Source organism: Saccopteryx bilineata, chromosome 12 (assembly GCF_036850765.1).
Source record: "Saccopteryx bilineata isolate mSacBil1 chromosome 12, mSacBil1_pri_phased_curated, whole genome shotgun sequence".
NCBI lineage: Eukaryota > Metazoa > Chordata > Mammalia > Chiroptera > Emballonuridae > Saccopteryx > Saccopteryx bilineata.
Genome location: NC_089501.1, coordinates 27,819,375 through 27,841,681, shown reverse-complemented (window position 1 = coordinate 27,841,681; position 22,307 = coordinate 27,819,375). Strand labels below are relative to the sequence as shown.

The window sequence follows — 22,307 nt, the reverse complement described above, 5'->3', positions numbered from 1 at the left end:
CAAATTCTGATTCTACCATCACCCTACCAGGTAAACTGAGCAAATTATTTAACATCTGAACCTTGATTCTCTTACCCTCACCCTCCTTATAGGGTTGTTTTGAGGATCCAAGGTAATGATGTGTGCAAATGCATGATACAAACACTACATCTTATCAGAATCAGTCATGTACACAGGTGTACTGAAGAAGGGGTTGAGGGAAGTGGTAAAACAGAGATTTCTGGTGAGGAAGAGAAGTCTTAGCTAATATGAGAGCAGTAAAGAATTAAAGGCATGTGCTCTGGCACATGGAAGAAGAGTCTTGATGTTTAAAGACGACAATTTAGATTTTAAAAATTCTGAACAAATAAGATAACATAAAAAAATTATTTCCAAACATTCAAATGACAAAAGAATAAAAATGATAACTACAGACAAACATGATTTTTATAATAAAGCGATATATAAAAAATTAATTTGAAATATTGTCTAACGACTACTTTAAAACTAATTTTTAACAGTGCTGTCACTTTTGGAATTATAAATCCAATTTTAAAACAAAAATAATGTCATACTTGAAATAAACCTAGAACTTAGTGGCCAAGCCATACGAAATCACTAAGTTTTTACATTGTGACCTGACTTTTAGTGTTTTTAATAAACAAGGGAGGTCTCTCTGAAGATATATCATCAAATTTAAAATCATCCTTTAATTTCAAAGTATATACATTCAATTTACGTTTTCCCCCACAGTAATGTTAGATGTCAGACACACACAAATATATTTTTATTTTCTATAAAGTAAATTAACAGAGGTTACTTACCACACAGCTCTCACTGTTATCAGTCCTGTGAGGCAAAATGAAAGCTAAGGTGTCTAAATTTTCACACTGTGAGGGAGTCTGGGATGTATTTTTACAACTTGTTAGCACGATGAAGAAGTGGGTTGGAATTAGGATTTCTTGATTGCGGATGAGTCTGCCGTTTCTGTAAAATATGACAATATTCACTATAAGAAAGAAATGACTATTTTCCTTTTTGTATTTCAATAAAGCATTTTTTCATTCAACAAACCTAAAAATAAAATTCAGTCAAATAATTAAGTGAATTATAAGAAGTCAGTAATCATAACACCTCAAACTATTCTGTCAGATTAAGAATGAGAAGATAGTCAATTAACTCAATTCAAATGATTTTTATTTTCCATAGAAATTTATTGAATTTGGAATTTTAAAAATTCTACCTTACTCACTGGAATAGAGCCACAAATATTTTTGAATATCTACAACTACGATACTAAAGCATTCTCATAGTCTTCTAAACTGTGCGGTTGTGGACAGATGGAGGTTGTGGATAGATGGCGGACAGAGAGAGAACTGATTGGAGGAGTTTTTTATTCTGGCTCCTTCAGAGAGCCCACCATGCTATGAATTCTTTAACTGGATTTTCTTCCCTATACCAAGAACTTCATCTGTTTTAATTGCAGCATATTCTCAGGTATCCCAAATAACACTTTTGCCTCATCTTAATTCTATTTCCCTTAGTCTCAAAATTAGGTTTTTCTTTCAGCATCTTTGAAAATGTAAGGTAGTGGAATTCTTATTTTCAAATACAATCTTGTGTAAAACCATAGTATATAAGACAGATAAAAATAGAGAATGCTGTTTGAAGCTGTGAATGGGAAAGGTATGCAGCTTTTCTTTACAGATTGTACTGCTGTGACCTATAAGGCAGTTATGGGGGACCCTTGTGTCTCAAGGGATATTAGTGAAAAATTGTGATTTCATAAACTAATGTGGTTAGTGATATATGTATGTAAACAGTAATCTGTAAGTAGGCCTGTGAGAGACGTTCTCGGAAAGGGGCTCAATCACAGTGGAGGTTTGGTCTTCTATTCTCATAGCCTTAAGAGTAGAATTGCTCCAACGATCTTCTAATTATTGACTTAATAAAAATCAAGCCTTTTCTAAAGTGTTTACTTTTCCTTTATAAAAACAGCACCACTGATGGTTTTCTCAAGGTGATCACTCCATCATTCCCCTCCAGCCAGAGTTGAGTCAAAGCTGTGACATTCAACCAAGGCCTATAGCTGTATCACCCGGTTGATTCCTTGACTCAGATGCCTCTAGCTACACCATGTGGTTCTTCATCTTCTAATTGGAAGTATGTTAATTAAGATAGTATCTTAGCCCCACAGAGAGATTTTAAACACCGATGGTTACCTTAACAATGGCAGAGTTCAGTATTTTATCTGAGCTCAAGAGTTACTCATCTAAGTGGTGGAGGAACATTACTCCTTCCATTTAGAAAATATTTTAGCGAACACTGAGCACAACATTAAAATTAATAGAAATTTAGGCCCTGGCCGGTTGGCTCAGTGGTAGAGCATCAACCCGGCGTGTGGAAGTCTCAGGTTCAATTCCCGGCCAGGGCACATAAGAGAAGTGCCCATCTGCTTCTCTACCCCTCCTCCTCTCCTTTTACTCTATCTCTCTCTTCCCCTCCTGCAGGTCCTTTGAAGCAAAGTTGGCCTGGGCACTGAGGATGGTTCCATGCCTCCACCTCAGGCACTAGAATGGCTCCGGTTGCAATGGAACAATGCCCCAGACAGGCAGAGCATCGCCCCCTAGTGGGCTTGCCGGGTGGATCTCGGTCAGGCGCAGGCAGGAGTCTGTCTCTCTGCCTCCTTGCTTCTTACTTCAGAAAAATACAAAAAAAAAAATTAATAGAAATTTCAAGGGGTTTCCAGCATAATCAGTAATGTTGCATCCATAAATCTGAATAGTATCGGATAGAAAGGTTCTGATGACTCATTGGGACAGTAATCCCCGCTTGAGAGTTGTGAAGAGTAAATGAAATACGATCTTACTGCTTCAGAGTCTCTGAGGAATCGTAGCATCCATCATAATCAAAGTCAAACACCGGACCACTGACAACATTGACGCCGTTTCTTTCCTCAGCATACCTGGGCAGGCGGGTGCCGTGAAAGTAGCGCCATATAACTGAAACAAGAAGGAAGCCGTGCAGTTCCAACAGAACAAGGAGCATGCCCTCATGTGACATAAATCAGCACCGGGACTCAAATTAGCGTTTGCAGTAATTAGAGATAAAAGTCAAGTTTGGCTTCGGTCTTTGGTGTAAGGCCAAAAATTCATTGTTCAGCTGTGGCGTGTGGAGGGACTAAGACACGGATGTTGAGCTCAGCTCCACCTTAGCCATCCCTGACCCTGGGCATCATCGTGATCTTTGTGGTCACATATCATCGTTAGGCAATAAAAGGAAATCACAAATGGAAACAAAGCAGGTTATTCAGATTTATCGTTAATATCTGAATGTTCCCTTTGAAATATCCACAAGTATTCTAGATGTAAATTAGAATAAATATCTCCTTATATGCTCTATATTTTAAAATTCCCTATGTAACTTGAAGTATAAACATACATTTATTATTTTAAGAGCCAAATGAGGCAATAATTAATAATGATAAAAAATTATTCATTTTAAGATTAAAAACAATGACCAAAAACTTCCAAATAGTTATGTAGGGAAACAGACTGAAAGTTAATGCATGTAGACTGTATTAGCTTGGTAACTTAGAAAGGTCAGAGAAAGACAAGGACCATATGATTTCACTTAGATGTGGACCATGGCCCTGGTCAGTTGGCTTAGTAGAGCCTCAGCCCTGAGTGTGGATGTCCTGGGTTCAATCCCCGGTCAGGGCACACAGGAGAAGTGCCCATCTGCTTCTCCACCTGTCCCCCTCTCACTTTCTCTCTCTCTCTCTCATTCTTCTCCCCTCCTGCAGCCATTGCTTGACTGGAACAAGTTGTCCCCCAGGCACTGAGGATGGCTGCATGGCCTCTGCCTCAGGTACTAAAAAAATGGCTCCCGTTGAGCCATCTGGGACAGAGCAAGGGTCCCAGATGGTTGGAACATCACCTCCTAGTGGGCTTGCTGGATGGGTCCCGGTTGGGGCACATGCAGGAGTCTGTCTCTGCCTCTTCTCCTCTCAATAAAAAAATTTAAAAAAAGATGTGGAACCTAATGAACAAAATAAACTAACAAAGTGGAGACAGACTCATGCATACAGAGAACACACACTGACAGCTGTCTGAGGGGAAGTGGAGGGGGTGGATGAAAAGAGTGAAGGGAAAAAGAAAAAGACTAATGGACACAGACAACAGCTAGGTAACTGCCAGAAGGAAGGGGGTTGGGGCTGGTGAAAGGGAGAAAGGGGGATAAATGGTGATGAAAGAAGCCTTTGACGTGGTGTGGTGAACACACAATATAATATACAGATGATGTATTATAGAATTGTATACCTGAAACTTATATAATTTTATTAACCAATGTCACTCCAATAAATTAAATAAAAATCAATTTAAATAATAAATAAAATGAAAGAATATCACATATACTTTTACACAAAAAGGGTTTATAAACATTTAAGGAAAGAGCAGAACAATAGAAATTGGAATACAGCATAGCATAATACTAAGACTTGTAGAATATTTTGTATACTGAATACTCAGTCAAATACACCAATAAGTATATATTTGATATTTAGTCATTTAATTTAGAGCAGGTCTTATTACATATAATTTATAGCTATTATACATATATACAGAAGCTTACTGAAATTACGAGATTTATAGAGTTAAAAATTTTTACCTTGAAAACTCTGGTACATTGGCACTATATTAGTAGTAAGCAATGCTTCAGTATATATTTTACTTGAACCTTTATTTAGTTCTATAAAGAAAATAAAAAAGACAACTTATTTCATTCTTCACAAAATAACATTAGAAATTATATTTTTTCATGCAATTATATTTTAAAAAATAAGTTGAGTACTATCCTAAACCCATAAAGCTTTCTCAGGTACTGGTTCAAGGGAGAAATGCAAGGTGTTTGGTCAAGTCCCTTAAAAAAATATTTGGATGTTTTCTTCTTCAAGATGAATTTACCAAAAAACAAACACTTTAATGAGAAGAACCTTAAATGAAACACTTTTGAATTTTACCTTATTTGTTTTTATTTCAGTTAAGCCATACTGTGTTGACAAGTTAAGGCATACTGTGTTGACAATCTTCTGTCCTTAAACTCATTTCACAGTGAAAAGAAAAAAACAATACCTGGCTTCAGAACAACACCTACTACCCAGAAAAAAACATCTCAGGATGTCTGCCTGGAAATGCTGTACAAGGCGTCTTTGTATGGGTTTTCGGCCTGAACCTGGTCTATTTTTATAATGCAATAGCCAGGTTCTGACTTCCGACACTTACTCCAGGGACGAGACTTGGTATTGAGGGTATTTGAACATCGGGAGCCTTCTGAGTTTTGCTTTTATAGGGAGACCCCAAAATGTGTTTCATTAGCATACTAATCTGCCATTTAAAAAACAGGACATTTAACTCAAAAAAAAAAAAAAAAAAGAGAGAGAGAGAGAAAAAGCCATTCCTCAGGGCTGTGTATTGGTGAGAGGAAGCAAGCAAATTTAGGCTCTACTTTTACCTAATGCTTTTACAAATTACTTCTTTTGTTTTTAAACCACAAAATGATATTTCCTTCTGAAGGACCGAGATGCATTTTCCTGCCCTCACATAGTTTTCTTAAATTCTGGTTAAAAGACAGGCAGAAAAGCAAACACTGTCTTATCTACAGTGTCTGCAGTAACTCTCAAGTTTTAGACTTAGTTTTAAAATTTTACCTAATAGCTGTACTTCTCATTCACAATTTCCATCCATCAATAAATAAGATGATGTACACTGCCCCATAAGAGAGAAAAGGGAGAAAGATTATAACAGGAAGGGAAGGTCAGAGAGGAAGAAACTTACGTGGTGGGTATAGGAACCCATAACTTGTTTTAGCATTATTTTTATAAAATGAGCATTTATGGACAGGGCTAAGAGAAATTCGAAGATCCTGGTAAAGGCAGTTGGAAAAGTCTTCTGTAGAGAAACTGTCCTGAAGAACAAAATGAAAAGCACCATCAGGTATCAGGAATATGGCAGAAAAGGAGATTCTTTTGTAAATATTAAAGGTGAACTACATCATAAAATTATGGAGCTTTATCTGCCTGTTCATGTCCTTCATCATTTTTCCATTTTCTACTATTGTATTCATCTTTTTTTCTACCTGAAGTGCAAAATTCTACAATACTAAGGATTTTAATCATTTGTCATATATGTGCAAATATTTTCCTAATATGTTGTGCTAATTTTGTTTATAATTTTTTTTACTTAATTTTTAAACTTTCATAAAGGGAACTGCTGATTTTTAGAAATCTAAAACAATCTTCCATACTCAACTATACAACCAAAAGCTTAGGTATAGGCTGGTGTAAAAAGCCACTGAACGGCAGTGTAATGTTAAAACCTCAGAAGTCATGATGACGCTGAATTTTGGCAGCTTTGATAAGAAAACTGAAAACCAATCAGATATACACATACCATTATCATTTTATTTTGCAATCTCGGTGATACTAACAATAGTCCTATTTTTTTTTTTTTAAATCCAACTCATCTAAGTGATCTCAAATCCCCTTTCTATCTTTTAAGGGCATCTACTGCTTGCCAGACACTTTCAGTTTCTGAAAATCTGGTCAGTCTAGTTTTAAATTTCCATTCCCAGTGAGATCTAAATCTCACCTGCTCTCTTTATTCTTTCCAGGCCTACTTTTCATCATGTCTTTCCCCCACAGCACCAGGAGTAAGGAGCGATGGAGGTCTGATTCTGGAATCCTTTCCCTCACTTCTCTGAAAGCCTCAATCCTCTTGTCTGGGGGATGAACAGGATTGCTAGCCTCTCCTTGGTTGGCTGTGGGGTCTCCCATGGACGGATGGGGTAGGCAGTGAAGTTACTGAGCCTTCTCCCGCAGTGAGGATCTCCTAAGAGTTGAGCAGTTGAGGGAAATCCTGGTGCTCAGGTGTTTAGAGATAAATAATTATGACTGATTGTAAAAATGATTTTATTAAATTATAAATTAACATCATAAAATAGGTAAATCAAAGGCAAGGGAGAAGCCTGTACTGTACAACCCTCCTTTCACAGGAAAAAAAAAAGTGCTCTGAGTCTCAAAAGTCACATGCTAGTGAGTGACAGAGCTGGACCCGAATTTTTCTGACTCCCAGTTCAGTGATCTGATTTGGGAGCTGATTGTAGAGCCAGGATCACCAGTGAGAAGCAATATTCTCAATGTTTTGCTTAATGATAATTTGCAATAACCACATATAGTTGTAAAGAGGTGACAAATACTTGCATTTCTGTCCACGGTGTAGGATGTCCAAAGGGGCATTTGGATGTCATGACTATACCCACTCACAAACTGGTGCTGGTAGAGAAGACAGGCAGTGCTATTCTTCTGCAGAATTCTAGGTCTCCCGTAAGGTAAAGTGCCACGCTTAATAACCTTCTCTTGGGTCACAGGAGGAAAATGAAACCACCGTTTAAATGTACTTAGAGTGCATTATATGACAGTATATATCAGGGGTCTCAAACTCGCGGCCCTCGGGCCTCATGTGGCCCACCGAACAATTTTGTGCGGCCCGCAGACTAATCCACGAAGTTCAAAATATTTTGGATAAAATTAAGTAAGCCTAGGGGCCTACTTGTATTTTTCATTTTTCTAGCATCCTAGCTAGATATTAGCTTAGTTAACAGCAGTTGTGATGCGAACTACAGTTTCTGGTCATTTTGTGACACTGAGTAAACTGCATGTACGATTGTGCTTGTTGTACTGATTTTTTTTTTGTTTTCAACTGGAGTGAGAAAAGTGTTGCATAACAGTTGCCTTTTGTAGACCTAGTGCGGCCCGCCGAACGGCTGTGATCTTGCTCTGCGGCCCACATGCTGAGTTGAGTTTGAGACCCCTGGTATATATGGTACTCTCATCTAACTCTTTCCTCTACTTAACCCTATAGAAAACTTATTTTTAAACTCTTAATAAAACTAATTACAAAGAGCAGAACCATAAACAATTAAGAAAACAAAAGGGATTCATTGCACTTGTTTCCCATGCAAATTCTGAAAAAGCAATGTAATATGAAGATACCACAAGATACATGAAACTGCTAAAAATCTCAGCAATTAGGACTTAAATTATATTACTAAAATTCTTTAACATTATTGCAAATTACTTATTCTTCAGGATGTACTCCAGAAAGAAAATCTTCTGGATGATAAGTGCACTTGGGAAGCAAAAGTTTGGAACTGGAATTATGAGACTAAACTGAATGAATCAGTAATGGTCTACGCTGTTTACTGCCCTGCTCCCAAGTGTCAGGTGCTTTGTAGGGTTCTTTGCAGACACCATTCTTAAACAACCCTATGAATTAAAGTCATACACCCATTTTACAGATAAGAGAATGGCAGGTTATAGGAAGTAAATACTTTTATCCATGGACATATAGTTCTTAAGCTCATATTCAAACCTATATCTACCCAATTCCCAAAGTGTCAATCTTTACAATACTTGAACACCTTGGAATCATCAAAGATTTCTCTGACAGGAACATTTACAGAATTTTATACAGACAAGTTCAAGTAAACAATAATGCAGAATTCACCTTTTTATTCCAGCAGAAAAAAACTGTGAGACAAATAATTTAATCTGTCAGACTCTGCCAAAGTGTATCAGAGACTATTGAACTGACACTGAACCTCCAAGCTACCACTGACTAATTTTGTCAGGTGTCTGCATAGTCCTAATTTTCATTCAGAAGTTATGAAGAAATAACTTTAGATAAATAAGTCAATTTATAGTCTCTTGTAATTAACTAAGAACCCAGTAAGACAGTCATTTAACAGGTATTTTAAATGGAAATCGGAAATTTCTTACAAACCTATAAATATAATCTTCAGACTCTCAAAACACCTGAACTATATTCATAAACAATGATTCAGCTTCCACTAAATATACTGCATGCTGTTTCCACTGTAAATATCCTTCTTTTCCAATGACTAACAGTCTAGACTGTCAAGCAAAGAAATCTCTGTTTCATCAGGTGGTCCTCCACTACTCCATTAATTTTACTGGTTATTCTCAAAAATGCCCCCAAACCAATTCTCTGTGGTTCACACTGTTGAGAAAGAGTATGTTTCCACGTTTCAAATTCAAGAGTAAACACGCCTTACCTTCTGCCATGGTCAGATTCAACTGTGTCTGAAAATCCACGACTGAAAAAATCTAAAAATTTAATAATATTATTTTTAAGAAATGACAGACATGTTTTAATTTTGTAACAAAAAGCTTCTAAGGCTTAATTATTCCATTACAGAACAAAGATAAAATTTAAAACCATCTTGCACACATCAAAATTATTTTTTTGATGAAGAGGGTAAAAGGATAGAGATAACAGTTGCAAAAAAAAGACAAAACTGGGCCCTGGCCGGTTGGCTCAGTGGTAGAGCGTCGGTCTGGCGTGCTGAAGTCCCAGGTTCGATTCCCGGCCAGTGCACACAGGAGAAGTGCCCATCTGCTTCTCCATCCCTCCCCCTCTCCTTCCTCTCTGTCTCTCTCTTCCCCTCCCGCAGCCAAGGCTCCATTGGAGCAAAGATGGCCTGGGCGCTGGGGATGGCTCCTTGGCCTCTCTGCCCCAGGTGCTAGAGTGGCTCTGGTCGCAACAGAGCAACGCCCCCCTGGTGGGCAGAGGCGTCGCCCCCTGGTGGGCGTGCCGGGTGGATCCCGGTCGGGCGCATGCGGGAGTCTGTCTGACTGTCTCTTCCCGTTTCCAGCTTCAGAAAAATACAAAAAAAAAAAAAAAAAGACAAAACTGTTAGCACACTAGTAATTGAAAAGTAAGAATACTGCTGCTCTTAAGAGTCTTATCTCTACTCTTAAAGTCTTTCTAAAAACTTAAAAGAAAACAAAAAGTATAAACTCAACTACTCCCCAAATTTCTATCTTCAGGGATTCTATCAATTTTGTTCATAACTTGTCACATACTTTCATTCTTCTACAACAACTATATATTAACTTTAGAGAAAAATGGAGCAATGCCATATATCCATTTTGGACAAAAAAAAAAAAGGCATTTTGTCCTTAAATTTAAAATGGGTGGGGATGTACCTTACAGAATAAACACTGTGACAGGTTTAAAATCAAGACCTCACTGCTGAGATAATGGGATTCAGCTAAAGTTCTCCCATCCTGCAGGTCAGGTCACAAGACCCAGGGATAAAAAACAGGTGAAACTGCAAAAACAAGGTAGAGGAAAACTCAACAGTAGAAGGGCTGCCTGTGTCACTAGAATTAAACATAAATATTAATTTCACTCTCACTCATAAATTTTAATTTGATCATTAAGTGTGTCTACGGCACATGTTGTGCAGAAGCTGCTATGAAAACATACACACTGACTCAACTGCTCAGCAATGCTTACCGCGGGATCACACGAACAGCCAAGGTTATCTCGGGGGACCCTTGTGATGGGGCACTGTACAAGGGGGTGGACTTCTTTGGGATGCTTCGGAGTGTAAATGGGATTCTTTAGAAGGTGGTTAAGGCTTCCATGAGTTCCATTATTAGGAGCAGGTCTCAAATTCAGTAAATCTGTATAATTCCAAGAATGGTAATGATTTACTTAAAAGTTTCAACATCAAATAAATAGTAGACTTGTGCTATGATTTTTTTTAAAACCAAATCTAGATGAGTCCTTAACTCTTTACCTAAAAGAAACCTATAAAAGTCTCTTGGGTTTTAGATTATGTTTAACTTTGCTACTCTTAATGGAAATACTGAGATACCTGCTGTACTTCCCTATAAAAATTTCTGAATTTTAATGTGTATAATAACTATAGTTAGTATATGCTGAATGCTTATGATATGCCCATCACTGTGATAATATATTTTTCTTATTTAATCCTCCTAACAATTTAATAAGTTATTGCCCATGTTTGGTAGATGAGTATTCAGAGCACTTTGCTCAAGGTCTTAAAGCTACAAGCATAATAGGTCTAGGATTCAAAACTAGCTTTGTCCAAGTCTAAGACTTATGCTCTTAATAATAATAACAGCAAACACTTATAAAGCAAAACACTTACTACATGTCAGGCACTGCTTTAAGTGCTTTAGTATCTATTAACTCATTAAAAAGAATTATACTTAGCACATATTTAAGGTTGTGTAAATGCCCAATATCATTATTAGAAAAAGGAAGTAATACTTAAGATGTATTACCCCACCCACATCATTGTTGGGATAAAAAGATTCAGCTAAACCTCTCTCAATCTGTACTAATTAAGTACAAACTAAGAAGGTGGAGAATAAAGCAAGAATACATCTAATGGGTCCATCTTCATCTGTACAACCCTGACATTGCCATCCATTCAACTATTACTGCTATTGGAGGTTCTGTTGGTTTTGTCTACCTTTCACGCCCCCAAACTCTTTCCTCTAGCTTCCCCTGCTGATCTGATTCAGTGGTCATAAAATTAAGCCCCAGTCTTGTCAAAGTACTAGGCACTGGGGATGTACAGACCTCCCCACTCTGGGTGTTGTACTTGACTGCTGTTCAGCCTTGTGGAGATGGCAAGTTTGGCCTTTTCTCAATGACTGGATCAGAAAGAAAATGTGAAGTGTGAGTGCTGACCTTGCCTCATCATCACTTCCACAAAGGGGCCCATCAAGTGACCTCTTTTTGATCATCCTATTCCAGCTTTGTTTTCAGAAGGGATAAAAGCTACCTGTTCATACCTACCACACATTAAGTTATAGACTTCAATGTTTTCAAAGGAATCCACTTCAATGCCATGCTTGAGTCCAGGTCCATAGCCAATAAAGAGGGCCTAGATTGACCAGAAAAGTAGTAGATTATGAACTGCAGTTCTGTATGTAGCTGGTCAAATGTAAAGTACAGCACAGGGAATCCAGTCACTAATACTGTAATCAACTATGTATGGTGCCAGGCAGGTACCAGACCTATTGGGGAATCACTTCATAAGTTATATACATGTCTAAGTGCTCTGCTGTACACCTGAAACTAATAGAATATTGAATGTCAACTGTAATTAAAAAACACTAAAATTTAAAATTCTTGAAAAATTATTTTTACTATCTGCAATGCACATATGTAAACTGGTTATGTTAAAAGGACAAATACTATACCCGATAGACTTTGCGGAATTTTTGTAACCCCTGTTGCTCAAATAATCTATAAGGACATCTAGGATATTTCTCTTAGCTTTACTGCAATTCCTGACTTAACATTCAGAGCAGAATTATAATAAAATCTATTTTCATTTATAAAATAGAATATAAATCTCACTCTGCCACCTCACAAAGTGTTGCAGAGATTAAATTAGATAATTATTGTGAGTATATTTTTAAAAATTTTAAAGTGTGAGTTAAATTTAAGGTATTATCTTTACTTAGAACATAGGTATAATTATCATTTATGTGGAGCATAACATATACAAAATAATTATGGCAATTTAGTAGGAGGTATAGGACACATACATGAAATATAAATATTTTAACAAAATCCTATTAATTTAATAAATGCCCAAGGGAAAACAGCTCTATGAAAGTATATCCTTCATTACTTCTTCTTCAAGACACATAATGTTTGTGTTTCTAAGTCTAAAACTTTACATACCAGTTTTTCTTCAGATACAACTAGTATTATTTTAAAAAAAATACAATCGTTTTACTCACTTGCATATTTGAAAATAGGTTGTCAGAGCCATGGAATCCACCTCCACAATATTTCCTTTCTGAAGGGTTTCTAAATGTTACATAAGATGAATTAATAAGTGAATATTTTGTTAGACAAACCAAGGAAAAGTAAATAAAATCACCTGGGCTTTATAGAGCATTAAGAAACCATCTTTCCCCTTTATTCTGTAGAAAAATCAACTAAAAGCAATATGTTATAGAGGGAAAAATAGCACTATCATTGAGATGGAACTGATTGTGATAGTTAGCTGTGACTTTGGAAATTATCTTCTCTTAGTTTCAATTTTGTCATGTTGGGTTGTTTGTAAAAATTAAATGGTTTCACCTAAGGAAATGATTGAAATATAGTAGATGTTCACTAAATATTAGTTCTACCATGAGGATGAGAACTGTTCTCTCTTTAGTACTTCCAAACATTGAAAGCTCAGCTCTTGAATAAAGTGGAGACCCTGCAATTCTGTTGATTAAGTTCTGGTTCACTGTTTAGGTTTTGCTTGACAGGGCTATTCATCATCCCTGGCTTCCTGGCAACCATAAAGAGTTAATGATAAAGTGTTGAGATGTTAACCATATTAATTATCCAAATAATTTGCTGAATGCACCAATTAACTGAGGTTTATTGATGAATTAGTATAACAAGAATGAGAAAACAACTGTGTATAATGATGAAGGTAACTGGTTATTATAAGGTAAACAGCTTTTGCCAAATATTTACCTGGATTTTGAAGATATCATGAGCATAACTGTAATATGCAGAAGAGATACAATGGTATGTGGTAAAATGAATCTGGAGCATATGAAATATTCACTATGCCTGACCAGGCAATGGTGCAGTGGACAGAGCATTGACCTGGGACACAGAGGACCCAGGTTCAAAACCCCAAGGTCGCTGGCTTGAGCACCAGCTCATCCGGCTTCAATGGAGGTTCACTAGCTTGACTGAGCACGGGGTCGCTGACTTGAGCCCAAACGTCACACTGGCTTGAAGCCCAAGGTTGCTGGCTTGAGTCCAAGGTCACTGGCTTGAGCAAGGGGTCACTTGTTCTGTTGAAGCCCCCAGGTCATGGCATATATGAGAAAGCAATCAATGAACAACTAAGGTGCTGCAATGAAGAACTGATGCTTCTCATTTCTCTCCCTTCCTATTTGCCTGTCCCTACCTGTCACTTTCTCTGTCTCTGTCTCTCTCGCTAAAAAAAAAAAGGAAAAGAAAAGAAAAAAAAATTCACTATGATGTGAGTGGACAGAGCAGTGGTTCTTAGCTTTGGGTGCTCTCCCCCTGCTGGGGGATTTCTGCCAATTTCTGATGACTTCTGACAATTTCTGGTGACACTTGTGGTTGTTACAATTATATAAAGAGTACTTTCTGTTTTTTGAGTTGAAGCCAGGAATGCTTTCAAAGATCCCATCATACACAGAACAGCTCCCCACAACAAGAATGAACTGATCCAAAATATCATGAAGCCAAAGTTGAAAAACCCTGGAGCAGAGTATAGAGAATTACATCTGTGCAGTTTTCATATAACAGCAATGTTGGAAAGGGCCCAGTGGTTACCCTGAATTACTAAAAGATCAGGTTAAGTGTATGAGGGAGGCTGTCAAAACTTACAATGCAAGTTGCCACTGAGGGTCCAAATAGAACGTCAAAGGCTCAATCCTGTCACTTTTGGCAAAGTGCAATCGCTTGGGTAGGAACTGTTTCAGGTAAGGTTTGAAGTGCTGGTTTGGCTCTCGACACTGAAATTGTGGAAGGCAAAAGATTATTTGCATATTTTCTTAAGTGTAAACTTCTTTTATAAGTGCTTTCTAACTTCATATGAATTGTTTCCTCACAAACACTTTACCAGCATGCCTCGTAGGTCACACATGGAAAAACAGCTGAGTTCTCACTATATGTATGATGTAGAAGTTGAATACTCCCAGCTACTGAATAGTCTTACTTTTACATAAAGTCATAATCACTGCATAGATGTCCCAGGGTGCTTAGAGTGTGTCACAAGATTATATTTGAGTTACTACTGATGATTCTATTTTTAAACACACTTGTAATTATAATTGTAAGAATTTTTTCCAAAAGTGAAAATTTTCTATCAAGTAAAATATATATTGTATCAATAACTCAGCACCAAAACAAAAATTTATTTAAAAGATAGGCATTAAAAATGACTGACAGAAAATATATGGTAAGGTTAACAGTATTTACATGGTACAGTTACAGATTTTTTTCCATTTTATTGTTTTTAATTATGTATTTCTTACACTGTCACATAAATTTAAAAATGTCAATAAACAATTCTTAAAAGTTTTCAAACCTGGATTATTGGGACAGGTTGTTAAATCTTTCAAAACTACAGAGCATTTAAATGTTGGTCCAGATACTCAAAAATCCTAGTCTTATAATCCCAATAATAAATACTGAATCTTTTCTAAATATAATACAAGGCTAACAGTAATTAGATAATAGAAAAATAAAGATACTCACAGAAAGATTTCTGGCAATGCTTTCATAATTAACTGAAGGGGGACAAAGATAAAAAATAATTGGTGATGGTATGCTATAAGTTTAAATATAAATACCACAAAAATATAGATGGGAAGATTCAAACCCTATATTTAAAATACCAAATTTTGTTTCAGAGAGCTCATTCAAATAATTACTTATCAGCCATTGACAGGAATAAGACAGATGTTTAAGAACTCCCGCTCCAAGCCTGTGAAATTCTATCATATTGTTAAACGGAAAGGCAAGTTACAGAACATCCACCTACCTATCTATCTGTCCATCCATTTGTCTGTCCATTTACCTATCTGACCATCTATCCAACTGTCTGTCCATCGTCTACCCATTCATTCATCCATCCATCTATCCGTTCGTACATCCAAATATTCATGCATCCATCTATCTAGATTTAATATGGTTTCACTATGTAAAAACGAATGTATTTTATATATGCATAGAAAATATCTGAAAAGACACATTTCAAATTTAACTTATAAGAGAGAGACTGAGGTGTAAATTAGGGAAATTTAGGGTGGGAAACTGTCACTTTTTACTTTATGAATCTTGATATTTACTGATAATTTCAGAATTTTGAAATAAAAGGGACAAAGAAGAACTCAGAAGAGAAGGTAAATAAAATAGTTTTGGAAATGCATTTGCATAGCAAGCCCACAGTTACCTACTGTATATACCTTATGCTACAAATCAATAGCAGTTTATTTCTAAGATCCTTTTAGCTAGACTTCACATAAGTTTGAGAAAATTATCCAGATAAAAAAAAATTTACTATATATATTTTATGTATGTATGTATATAAATAGATATATAGCTTTTGTTTTAATATGGGAAACTTGGGAGCCCAATTGAGTACTGCCATTTCCTATATAGTTATTGAAAGAGGTTTTATAACCATTGTGTATTACTTTTATACATTTAAAAAATACTAAAAATGGACATAGAAACCATGGAAACAAACCAGTAAGGACTGAAGAACAACATCTGAAATTAAGAATACAGAAGGAGTAAACAGTAGGTTGCATAAAACAGAGAATTGAATCAGCAATTTGGAAGGCAAGGTAGAAGAAAACACCCAATCAGAGCAGCTGAAAATAAAGAATTAAAAAAAAAAAGTGAAGATAGTTTAAGGTACCTTTTGAATGACATAAAGCATAATAACATTTGCATCAAAGGGGTACTATAAGCAGAAGAGAGATGATAAGAAATCAAGAACCTAGTTGAAGAAATAATGACTGAAAATTTCTCTAACTTGGTGAAGGAAAAAGATACAGCTCAAGGAAGCACAGAGTCCCAAACAAGATGGACCCAAAGAGGTGCCACACCAAGGCACGTCATAATTAAAATACCAAAGGTTAAAAACAAAGAGAGAATTTTAAAAGCCACAGAAGAAAAAACAATTACCTACAAGGGAGCTCCCATAAGGCTGTCAACTGATTTCTCCACAGAAACATTTCAGACCAAAAAGGATTGGCATGAAATACTCAAAGTGATGAAAACCAAGGATCTATAACCAAGACTACTTTACCCAGCAAGGTTCCTTCAGGGGCAGAAGATAAGCCCTGGAGATAATTTAATGATGAAAAGGAAATTAAGTTTAATTGATTTCACTTAGTTTAGACATTCAGTAATTTAGAGAAATCTATTCTAAATATAGTGATATTCAAAGTTAGCACAGAGCTATACTTACATGAATAGTATTTATCTGGGACATCAGAGGGTCTCAATCGAGCTGCAGGTCCATATACAACTTTAATATTTTTAACATCCCCCAGATATTTATTCAGATACACATACTTCTTACAACTGCCTTGTTCCATGCCTAGGTTAAAAAAAAAATTCTCAAAGATGTTGCAACTTTAAAAAATTTAACATGTGGAACAAAATTTCATTTTCAAAATTTAATAAACATGTGCTCAGCTATATCTACCACTTCACATTTAAAAAAAAACTTTTCCCTTTTTTTATCCAAAATTAGTTTGTTTCCTCTTATTTATATAATATATTTATAGTTTTACACAAGTAAGGAAGAATATCACATTTTTTGACTATATATAAAAACCTAGTTATTTTCCCAAAATCACTTAGGATATTAACTGGAAGTATAAAATTTTTTCTCATTCCAGGACTGGGGTTTCTTTAGGCTATGACTTTTTAGGACTGTGTCTAGAAATTGTTTTCAATAATTATTTCAGAAGCAAACAACAAGAAGTAAAAAATAATGAAAAGAACTTGTTGGCCCCTGGCTGGTTGGCTCAGTAGTACAGCAACAGTGTACTGATGTCCCAGGTTTAATTCCCAGTCAGGGCACACAGGAGAAGAGCCCATCTGCTTCTCTACCCCTCCCCCTCCCCCTCTTGCTTCTCTCTTACTTCTCTCTCTCTCTCCCTGTTTCTCTCTCTTTCCCTCCTTCAGCCATGGCTTGATTGTAGGGAGTTGGCCCTGGGTGCTGAGAATGGCTCCATGGCCTCTGCCTTAGGCGCTAAGAAGAGTTTGGTTGCTGAGCAACAGAGCAATGCTCCGGATGGGCAGAGCATTGCCCCCTAGTGGGCTTGCTGGGTGGATCCCAATCAGAGCACATTGTGGGAGTCTGTCTCTGCCTCCTTTCCTCTCACTGAATAAAAAAGAACTTGTTTTCTGTTTTCTCTATTACATTTCACTTCTATAGACCCAAGGCCATATAGAAGCATGTGTTATAAAGACCAGTGGTGACTTGGTGGCTAAAGCATCGACCTGGAATACAGAGGTCACCAGTTCAAAAGCCTGAGCATGTCTGGTTAGGGCACATACAAGAAGCAACTACTAGGAGTTGATGCCTCTTGCTCCCCTTCCCCTTTCTCTCTCTCAAATCAATCAATAAAATCTTAAAAAAATACATAGTATAGTAACAGTGAAATTAAAATAGTGCCAAAATTAATATATACTGCCTTCAGAGTCATTTTTTTTTTTTGTATTTTTCTGAAGCCGGAAACGGGGAGGCAGTCAGACAGACTCCCGCATGCACCCAACCGGGATCCACCCGGCATGCCCACCAGGGGGCGATGCTCTGCCCATCTGGGGCATCGCTCTGTCGTAACCAGAGCCATTCTAGTGCCTGAGGCAGAGGCCATAGAGCCATCCTCAGCACCCTGGCCAACTTTGCTCCAATGGAGCCTTGGCTGCGGGAGGGGAAGAGAGAGACAGAGAGGAAGGAGAGGGGGAAGGGTGGAGAAGCAGATAGGCGCTTCTCCTGTGTGCCCTGGCCAGGAATCAAACCCAGGACTCCTGCACGCCAGGCAGACACTCTATCATTTTTATCATACTAAAAACAACAACAAAAAAACCCAGAAAAGGTACATCATAATCAGTTCAAAATAAATATAAAATTGTTAGAATAGATTTACCAAAGTTTAATATTGAAAAAAGATTTTTTTTTTTAACTATCCAAATGACTGTTGTAAGCCTTTCCCAAATCGGGAGGTGAGTGTATTTTGATAGACAGGCTCTTAGATTTCTATGAATTTTGTGTTTCATTTGTACTTTATATTTAATAATATATTTTCCTAAAGACTTTCCACAATAAACTATGTTTTTTTAAAAATGAACTATAACAATCAAAGAAAATAATGAAACAATAATCAACCAAGTAAGTTTGGGTAGGGGGGCACCATTTAACTTGAAGGGTAAATGATGCAAATTGAGATTACCATGATCTGCAATGAGGATGAGGTTCAGGCATCGATGCAAATTCAGCTCTTTCAGACCATCCATCAGCATGCCAATCATGTTGTCAACCCTCTGCAACGCTTTGATGACCTAAGAAAGAAAATCAGCCTTATGTGATGCATTCCACACTAATGGCTATTCCTATATAAAGCTATCTCTGTTAAAAAAAAAAGAAAAGAAAATAAAGAAAAAGTTCCGTGGATGCAAACACTATGATAGACTAATTCACATTAGTCTAAGACAAGTCAGGGAACACAGAAAGGGCATCAAATAACTGCTGACCATACACAGCAGAAGGACCTAAATTCTATACAGGCTCAATCATAAGTCTTGGAAATGGTATTAGCTGAACAGATCACCTTCTCCTCTCTGAGTTCGGAATGCCACTCCCTAGACCAGACCCAATTTAGGCCAAAGCAATACAAATTCATTTGGCCAGAAACAAATATATTCTTAATTATCACTTCATTTTCTAAAATCAACTTCCCTTTGTTTTTCTCTGATTATTTGTGTAAATGTAATGTTTCCTCATTTTCAAAAATGTTAAAATTATTCATTAAATGCTTCTATGTACTTATTTTTTTTAAATAAGAACTCCTAGAATTACAACCCATTATTTCCTTATAAACTTCATATTTGGCACATGAATATCACAAGAACACAGAGTGGCGAATGGTTTTGGCAAATTGCATTTAACATTTCTCTTTTCCTCTCCCCTTACAAACTCTCATGAGGAAAACTCTTAGTATATTTTGCGTGGGTTTTCTATAATGTATCAAAATCAGTCTAATCATTATTTAGAGTCAGTGTATTTTACTGTTATGTGAAACAAGCTCCTTCAATATGATCTTTGACTCACTCAAAGATATCAAAGCAACATGAATTGGAATTTTCAAATATTAAGATAAAATGCGTTTTGATGTGTCAGTAATAGTAAAGGTAAAGATAATTTACAAGTTGGTGAATATAATTCAAAAGCAATGGGTTTACCCTTGAGTAATGATGAATCAAAAAAGCTGGTAATTTGCAAACTTTTTAGTGAATTAGAAAAGGCAGCACTGATTTTAAAACTCAGATGATCTGATAACCATGCAATTACAAAATAATCCTTAGATTTGCCAGCAGCCAAACTGACAGAGACAAGTGTCTCAGGTGTCAGGGACTAGGGAAAGCATGAGAATTATACTAGCATCTGGCCAATTGCTCACACCCAGATAACAGCTACATGAAACTTTTGACTGATGATAATATCGCCACATTGTTGCCTACACATCTTCCTTATCCCACCTCTCAGAAGAAACATTTCTGCTTAATTAAAGAAAAGAATCAAAGCACGGGCACATGGAATTACTAAATTGGAGCTGCTAGAGATGGATTCTGCTGGAAAGAGTAGAAAGGGTAAATACAGAACCAGATAAGAGTCAACTTTCTTCTCTTCTGAGGAGATGGCACAGAAGAGGACCCTCGTCTCTAAGTAAGGCAAATCTATGGTAGCCCCAGGGAAAGATGGTTTAGGCAACTGTTTTACATTCAAGTGAGAAAAATGAGCATGCTTTTTCTCTTTCGTCTGCTGTTGCTGAAGTGAGCATGTAGAGCATGTAGCACACTTAAACACAGGACCCACAACAGCCATGACAGGCCAGACCTTATGAACTCGATGCTAGAGTCCTGGAGGCATACACACTCTCCAGCCGGGACTGCCTGGGCAGGAGGACTGAGGAGAATTGGAAGTGACACTCTGGTTATTAAGAAAGAGTGTGTTTTCCTAGTCTTTTGCCTTTTGGAAAATCCTATGGGGAAAAAGATAATTAGACAAGAATTCTAAGATTAGGGATCCTAACAATGAAGCTCTCTTTCAGCATGACCAACAACGCTACAGATCTTTACTTACTGTGTCTTTTCATACTGTAGGCCACAGATAAAATATACATCACAAGGAAAGTCAGCTGAGAGGCACAAGGAAAGTTTGCATCATTTTCTGTTCAAATGTTTCCTTTGCTCCATGGTACAAAATGATATGGCCACACAGAAAATGAAAACAATATTTAAGGTTTGAAAGCACTGTACCAATCAAAAACATAGCCAGGAGTGGGTTAAATGCCTAAAAGGGTGTCCGGTCAAATAAGATGTTACATTGAGAGCCTCAGTCCATGAGCTGTTTCCCTCTCTCGCTTCCTGGTAGACACTCAATGAAACAATGATGATTTGCAGTTCTCTATATTTTTGAAAAAATTGCTAATCCTTTGATGCCTGAGCTCTGTTGGAAGCATGATCCCAAATGGTCAGAGATATATTTCCTAAAGTGGAGAGTTCATAAGCAGCCTTTTCTGCTATTTGACATATTATCCTAACTTTTCCTAGAAGTGGAGTCTCATTCATTTACAAAATATTTAAAAATCACCTAGTTTTTAGGCCAATGTAGAGGATATGGAGTGGATAAAAGCTTTGGAATTAAAAATATTGAATATAATTCATCATCAGTTCAAGTTAGCACTGTGAAAATATAAACAGAACAATTCTCCCAGCTCCTATTTTGATTAAAGTGCATCCTTTGGTTTTAGTAAAATTGTGCTTAATATTCACTCTTCCCAGAAATCTGGAGCCTTACAGAATAGTCTAGAAACCTGCTTCAAATCAAGATTCAGTTAGCTGTCACCACGTTTAATGAAGTAATCACTGATAAAATGTACTTACTTCACTGCTGACTGGTCCATAGGCATGACCTGAAGAATCTGGTTCTTCTAAATACAGAGTGTAAAAGTGTGGTCTAAATCAAACAGTATCAAAATGTAATATTTTATGAACACATTATGAAACAGAATGGAAAGAATAATTCAACAATCGCTAGTGAACACAAAGTATACAACCCTGGGGTAACGTGTCTAAACTTGCTGAGAAATAACTTACAGGTTTCAAATTCTTCAAAATGTGACTATAACAAACAGCTCACTAAAGTGTTTATTTGGACATACAACCTCATAGCCAATGCAAGGTTTTCTTGTAGTCTATTGTGTAACTTCTATAAAACAAAGGAGTATTTACAATACATACCTTTCATCTTTAGGAAGCTGTAGCCATTCAAGAACAGCTAAAATTCTTTCTTCAAACGGTACTGAACTAGAATTAAGAAAAATCAAAATGAAACAAATCTGTGACAATTATTTAGGTTTAAAATATACTCATTTTTCTTAACAAAACTGCATTAAAGGAAAGTTTACAACAATCTAATGCATCAATGTGAAGTCATGTAAGAGTTTTATTTGGAAACTTTTATTTGTCTTCCCAACAAAGGAACAAAAGTTAAGTTTTACACATATGAAAGTTGTCATTGGGCTTAAAAATTTGCTTCCTGTCTTCTACTTGAGGATATTTTTCCTACACCTGAGAAGAACAGTTGCTAGGATATGAAAACCCCATGTCAATACACTCTTC

The 22,307-nt window shown here is 36.6% G+C and overlaps 1 protein-coding gene across 1 annotated transcript in view; it reads right to left on the bottom strand.

Annotated features, from left to right (window-relative positions):
• The window catches only part of ENPP1 (ectonucleotide pyrophosphatase/phosphodiesterase 1), a 68,366-nt gene that overhangs the window by 4,359 nt on the left and 41,700 nt on the right, over positions 1 to 22,307 (bottom strand). Inside the window, exons 10-24 of the mRNA XM_066247732.1 lie at positions 21,927 to 21,992; positions 21,570 to 21,642; positions 18,857 to 18,965; positions 16,861 to 16,992; positions 15,138 to 15,169; positions 14,265 to 14,392; positions 12,635 to 12,704; positions 11,679 to 11,766; positions 10,362 to 10,531; positions 9,115 to 9,166; positions 7,241 to 7,395; positions 5,817 to 5,946; positions 4,651 to 4,731; positions 2,849 to 2,981; positions 804 to 966 (exon numbers count right to left, since the gene is read on the bottom strand). Of these exons, the coding sequence (XP_066103829.1) occupies positions 804 to 966; positions 2,849 to 2,981; positions 4,651 to 4,731; positions 5,817 to 5,946; positions 7,241 to 7,395; positions 9,115 to 9,166; positions 10,362 to 10,531; positions 11,679 to 11,766; positions 12,635 to 12,704; positions 14,265 to 14,392; positions 15,138 to 15,169; positions 16,861 to 16,992; positions 18,857 to 18,965; positions 21,570 to 21,642; positions 21,927 to 21,992 (1,582 nt within the window). The remainder of the gene's footprint in view (positions 1 to 803; positions 967 to 2,848; positions 2,982 to 4,650; positions 4,732 to 5,816; positions 5,947 to 7,240; positions 7,396 to 9,114; positions 9,167 to 10,361; positions 10,532 to 11,678; positions 11,767 to 12,634; positions 12,705 to 14,264; positions 14,393 to 15,137; positions 15,170 to 16,860; positions 16,993 to 18,856; positions 18,966 to 21,569; positions 21,643 to 21,926; positions 21,993 to 22,307) is intronic.